The sequence below is a fragment of the Dermacentor andersoni genome, chromosome 3 (assembly GCF_023375885.2).
Source record: "Dermacentor andersoni chromosome 3, qqDerAnde1_hic_scaffold, whole genome shotgun sequence".
Classification (NCBI taxonomy): Eukaryota; Metazoa; Arthropoda; class Arachnida; order Ixodida; family Ixodidae; genus Dermacentor; species Dermacentor andersoni.
Genome location: NC_092816.1, coordinates 162,002,308 through 162,008,551, shown reverse-complemented (window position 1 = coordinate 162,008,551; position 6,244 = coordinate 162,002,308). Strand labels below are relative to the sequence as shown.

At 48.8% G+C, this 6,244-nt stretch overlaps 1 protein-coding gene across 1 annotated transcript; it reads right to left on the bottom strand.

Annotated features, from left to right (window-relative positions):
- Positions 1-4,445: 4,445 nt before the first annotated feature.
- Positions 4,446-5,677, bottom strand: LOC126537758 (uncharacterized). Its single transcript, XM_050184845.3, has one exon. The coding sequence runs from the start codon at positions 5,643-5,645 to the stop codon at positions 4,446-4,448; it is 1,200 nt and encodes a 399-aa protein (XP_050040802.2). The 5' UTR covers positions 5,646-5,677.
- Between the last annotated feature and the right edge of the window lie 567 nt (positions 5,678-6,244).

Below are 6,244 nucleotides of genomic sequence, written 5' to 3'. Positions count from 1 at the left end.
GACTGGTAGTCAGTGTTCGGTGGTCGGAGAGGCTTTACGAGGGTAGCTATCAGGGAGTATGCATACTCCCCACAGCGGCTCAGCAATACTGCCCTCTTGTCGGCGTCTTCCTTGAGCTTGTTTGCAGTGCAGCACAGCTCTATACGCTCGACGTAATCCTCCCATGAAGAGTTACCATTTAAGTGAAATTCGCCGATACGAACGCCGAAGGCCATCTTGCCGGGAACGCCCTCCCCACACGGGCACAACCATGCCTCGTCGCCAGTGTAATACCCGATGTGGACGCAGCAGCAGCTTTTGCAAGATTCCTTTATTGCACAAAAAACAAGAGTTTATGTAGGCATGGTGCATCCCTTATCGGCACACGTGCGATGGGTTGAAACACGGAACACATGCGCACAAGATAGCCAACTCAGTCACGTCGCTCTGTCATCACAAATATGATATATGCTTCTTTTTATGCGAAGCATATTACCAGAGCTCAACACAGCTCCTCAGGCGCGGCGGTGTCGCCTTCAATACCACGTGACACCGTGACGTCACGACAGAGAAGAAACGGGGCTCCAACTCGCGCCGTCGCTCGCGGCGTCGCGGCGGTATATAAGCAGCTGCGCTTGTTTCTAGGTGGCTTTGGCTCAACTCTTGCAAGATGGGCTGGGTGGGAATCGAACCAGGGTCTTCGGAGTGTGAGACGGAGACGCTACCACTGAGCCACGAGCTTTCTTTTTTTTTTCTTTATTGCCGGTCTTCGACATACACATACGGCATAAACAGATACACTTCATAATGGTAAAAGCAATGACCGTCTTGGGCCGTTGCGAATAGTGACTTGATTACCGCTAGTTCATCCAATATATGCATCCATTCGGGTGGTTCTGTTCTCGTTTTATAAGCTTCACGCAGATATAGCACGCTTTCAATGAAATGCTCTCTCGCAGGATGAATAACAAGCCTCTCATGACGCTCATCCATTCTTGTTTTCCACAGGCTATGTAAACATATTGCCATAAACATGTCACATGGCATATCTGCGTTCTCAGTTGGCAAGAAGCGGATGCCGTACGGTGTTATCGGTAATTCCTTTTTCAACGTTCTTTGTAGGATGTCCCACAAGAACATTGCATCTGAACAATCAAGAAAGATATGCTCAATCGTCTCTGGTTGTCTGCATCTTGAGCAGTTTACGGACCACGGCACAAAGATTCCCCTTTCTCTTAGCCATGGCTTCACTGGGAGCGTTCCACTGTGTAAATGGAAGAAAAAGGTTTTTGTGGATGACCGTATCGGCATCCGCTTCACTCGCTTGAGCACGTTTCTTCCTCTGGATTCAACGCGGTACATAGAACGATAGACAGGCACAGGCAATGATACATCAAGTAAATCTTTGTACAGTCTTTTGCGTTTAACAGATGCAAGGTAATTCAATGAAAAGCGCGTATGTAGGAAGTCAAAGGCCAATACGACTTCTCGCAGGAAGCCTCTGAGCCTAGGTCCTGTGCTGTAATCGGAGGACACAACGAATTGAGGCAACGCGTTGCTCAAACGTCTTTGAAGGACTGTGCACAAGAATGTATCTTTCTGATCACGTAGGAACAAAAATCTCGACACGACTTGTCTTAAAAAGAGATGAACCAACCCTAGGCCTCCACTTTTCAGTGTTCTGAACAAATTAGTGCGACTAGAGCGCTCCCAAACGGAACCCCAAATGAAGATGGCAAACTGCCGGTGTATTCTTTGTATGCTGACTCTTGATGCGCACAATGCTTGTAAAACATACCAAATTTTGGCCACTAAAAACACATTACACACTGTTGCTTTTGTGAATATTGATAGTTCTCTCCCACCCATCCTTGCCGTTTTCGCCTTAATTTCTGCGACCTCTCCTTGCCAATAATCTTTGGTGTCCTGGTGGTGTTGCAGAGGTACCCCAAGGTACTTGGTAGGCATATTCGTCCACTGCATTTTTTCAAAAAGTGAAGGCGTGTCTTCCCATTGTCCATACCATGTCCCAATCGACTTGCCCCAATTAATCGCACTCCCCGTCATTTTACAATACTTTGTCACAACATTAACGGTATTGCTTACACTTTGCTTGTCATCACAAAAAACAGCGACGTCATCCGCGTATGCTAACAATTTTACCTCACTGTAACCGACCCTAAAACCCCGGACATGGCTCTCTTTTATTATCTTTAGACACAGTGGCTCGAGATATAGGGCAAACAGTAGAGGCGATAAACCACATCCCTGTCTTACGGAAGACCTGACGGCAATGCTGGGAGAGAGTGTTCTACCAACGATTACCTTTGTGGAAACGCCTGCATAGCACATTCTGATCCCTTCTGTTAAGATTGTTCCCACATTCACGTGCTCCAAAACATTGAAAAGAATTGTGTGTGTCACTCTATCGAAAGCTTTTTCTAGGTCCAATTGTAACATGGCCACCCTACCAGAAAAGTCCTCACAATGCTCAAGTACTGTTCTTGCTACGTGTACGTTTGTAGTTATTGACCTCCCCTTAATGCCACATGTTTGATGTGGCCCTATCAATCGTGTTATTATACTCTGTAGCCTTCTGCCCAAAACTTTAGTGTATATCTTATAGTCTGAGTTTGTTAAGCTGATTGGTCGGTAGGCTCGCACGGATAGGAGTGATGAGGGATCAGTAGTTTTGGGTATCAGGACAACGTGACTCTCGCGAAACGACGGTGGCAGTACCCGCCTTTCATAGGCTTCTGTGATAACGTAATAAAGAGCTGCAGCTATATCTGTTTTGAAAGCTTTATAGAATGATCCAGCCAGTCCATCAGGTCCTGGCGTTTTCCCAGGGCTCAGGTCATCTATAGCCTGCTCTATTTCCTTGATGCTTATTGGCATTTCTAATCTATTTCGTTGTTCATCATCTAGACTTGGCAAAAGGTGTAAGAATTCATTTTCGAACCCCTGTTCGCATTGCGTTTCATGTCCTAAGAGTTCGCTGTAATATTCTACAAAGGCAAGTTGGATGGTTTTCTTATCACGTACTATTTCATTACGGTATGTTATCGCATTTATCTCCTTTCGTGAGGCATAACTTTTTTCATCCGAAAACGATCGCTTTGTAGGTTGTTCTCCGCACCATAGATGTTCTGCGCGTGCGCGAATGATTGCGCCCCGATATTTTTCCTTATCGACAAGTTCCAACTGTGCTTTCGTTCGCTGTATTTCTTTAGCGAAACAACCAGGACGGATGCTTTCCAAGTTTAAATAAAAGTTGAGCTCACTTTGTAATTCTATTTCATTTCTTTTTTCTTGGTGGTGTAAAACGCTGGACCTTTCTATGGCTATTAACTTTGTTTCTTGCTTAAAACACTCCCACCTTTCCGTGCAGTCACTGTGAACACCCAATAACAGCTCTTGAATGCTATCTTGAATTTTTTTTATAAATATTTCGTCCTGCAGCAATTTTTCATTGAATTTCCAAAGATCCCAGTTGAAGCTTGATGGCTTCTTTGAACCAAGCGAAAAACGGACCAAACTGTGGTCGCTAAAATAAACATGCTTGACTTCATAATCACTGCACAATGGCAACGCTTCCCCAGAAACATAGACACGATCCAGTCTGGCATGGCTGTCCCCTTGAAAATGAGTGAACCGAGGTGTATCATTATTGGCTAAAACGTCGCCTATATCCTCTAAATTATGTTCTTCAACGAGTGCTGCCAAGAGGAGCGCACTGCCTTCGAGACGAGACAGATTACGGGCTCTGTCTTCCACTTTGCAGACACAGTTGAAATCTCCCATCATGACCATGGTTCTCTCACACTTCAAGTGATATTCCACGCTTTCAAAAAAAACCTTGCGCTCAGCTATTCTATTTGGCGCGTAAACACAGATAGCGCGGAACTTGAGATCGCAAAAGATAAAATCGCACATTATAATACGCCCGGAATCATCACTAAATACATTTTCCACATTTATACCAATATTATTGCGTAGAAAGAGCACACAGCCCCCTGCTCTACCAACAGCATGAGAAACGCACACATAATATCTAGACATGAACGTTTGGACTAGGCGTTCGGTCCCTTCCTCAGTTTCTATCTTTGTCTCTTGTACAGCAATAATGTCCAGATTATTTTCGATGAACAGGCGATTAAGCTGGTACTGCTTCTTCTTTGCCGTAAGTCCCCGCACGTTAATCGTGCCTACGCGTAAGGGTGTTTCAATGCGTATCGCCATTCCTACGGTGAAGAGATCAAGGCCGATAGATATCAATAAATTTGGAGCTCACGTCAGTGACGAAGGATCACTCACATTACCGTGGCGAGTCTGCGTTCAGCCTGCACTGTTGACTGGTCTTCCATCGGCAGATCAGAAGCAGCAGGATTTTCCACCACCCCCCCCTCCCGACCCCCCCCCCCCCCCCCCCCGGCACGGGCAAAAACACGCGAACGCACGACCTGTTAAGTCCGCTGCGTCGCCGCCGCCTTTCTGTCCGGCGGTATGGTTGGCGTTGGTCTAAAGGTTGGCCTCCGACCACTTGCTGTCTTCACAGGTGGTTCGCCCGCACTTTGAGTGCTCGCATTCTGCTCTTCGCCGGTACTTTCTCCGTGCGTTCTTTTGGCCGCTGCCGCTGCTTTGCTGGTTTCCGTAGTGTCCATTACGCTTGAATCGTCCTCACTCGTTGCTACGGTGGGTTGCTTGCTTGTACTTGCGTCATTGCTTGTTTCAGCGTCCTTAGCTGATGTAGTCTTGCCAGATGTCGGTATGGCTTCACTCGCAACCTGCTCTACATCTCGTTTCGTAGAATTTGTGGCTGGGTCTTTCTTTGAAAGTGGCGCCAGAGATGGTCTCGACGCACTGGCACTTTCCTCTGCGTCGACTTCGTCCATGAGGTGCTCGTTGACGACTTCCTCACTTCTCGATGGCCCCGCAACGTTTGCATACGTGCGCACGCACTGACTTTCTTCGTGGCCGAAGCGTTGACACACAGTGCAACGTGGCACGCGGCACTCGCGCCTGATGTGCCCCGTACGGTTACACCGAAGACACAGTGGAGCACGACCTGGCACGACCACTAGCGCCATTATGCCTGCTACTCGTAGCTGATGCGGTAGATCGTCACGTGTCACGCCTGGCTTCAGCTTGAGGGTCACTGTACGCATAGACGACCCCTTGTCCGTGATGCCTGGTACACGCCATTGCTCTTTTTGGACGTCGTTGACTTTCCCGTATGGAGCAAACGCCGCGTGTACGTCTTCGTCGTGCACATTGTGCAGCAACCAGTGGAGTTTAACCCGGACATCCCGGTTGTGTGGATCCACAACCAAACATCGTCGTTCCTTGACTTGAACTTCTGTATACTTCAGCATTTTCTTTGTCGCCTCTGCACTCTCGAACTTCACCGCCCAGACGTGGTTCATCTGGAAAGCCCCCAAGGCGACCACCTCGGGGAGCAATTTCAAATGAGCCAGCGTGTCGCGAAAATCTTCGACACGGAAAGGTCTCGCTTTCACGTCGCCGTGAAGAAAAACTGTGTTTAAAACACACGAACCTGTAGGCAGTGGCGGCAAAACAACATGGTATTCCGGTTCAACGGACGCAGGCATCCTGTTTCCGCGGCTTGGCATAGCCGCAAACACCGCCCCTACGGAGCGCGACATTCGACGTCCGTACCGAACGGTAGCCGGAAGTAGAATCCACTGAGCCACGAGTACGATGCTTCAAAGCGGTACAAAAGCGCCTCTAGTGAATGCGGTGTTGCCTTAGAAACGAGCTTCGTTGCCGCGCCGAACGCTGCGTTGCTCGACGCTCACCGCGTCCAATGCGGGGCGCGTAGTCGCTGCGCCGTAGCCCATTGTCTTACACCCCTTGGCGGATCGACGGGAACGCTGTCGCGTTCCACTCTTGAAGGCGAAGCAGAGTAAAGCAGGAGACACACGGTACGATTCGGCGTCCGATCCGACGTGCGGCGCCGCATGCTCCGGCATGCGGCATACGACGATTCGGGGCACACGGTGCGTGCATCCGAAAGATTGAGCGGCGCGTAAGCTCCACCCAGATCCAGCCCCCCCAGCTTGACTTCATAGCCACGTCGAGAAACGCAATATAAACAACTCTGCACAACATTGCTTCGCTTTACGCGAACACTGTCAATAAAATTATGCCCCTGCGAGTGGCAGAACACTTCTCGACGGCGCGTTATCCACTGACGACTCCGCTAACAGCCAGCGATAGGGCCGCTAGGCCTAGCTAGGCAGAC

Bases quoted from the DNA above. Each gene is read 5' to 3' on its own strand.
- LOC126537758 (XM_050184845.3), bottom strand. From the start codon at position 5,645: ATGTCGCGCTCCGTAGGGGCGGTGTTTGCGGCTATGCCAAGCCGCGGA.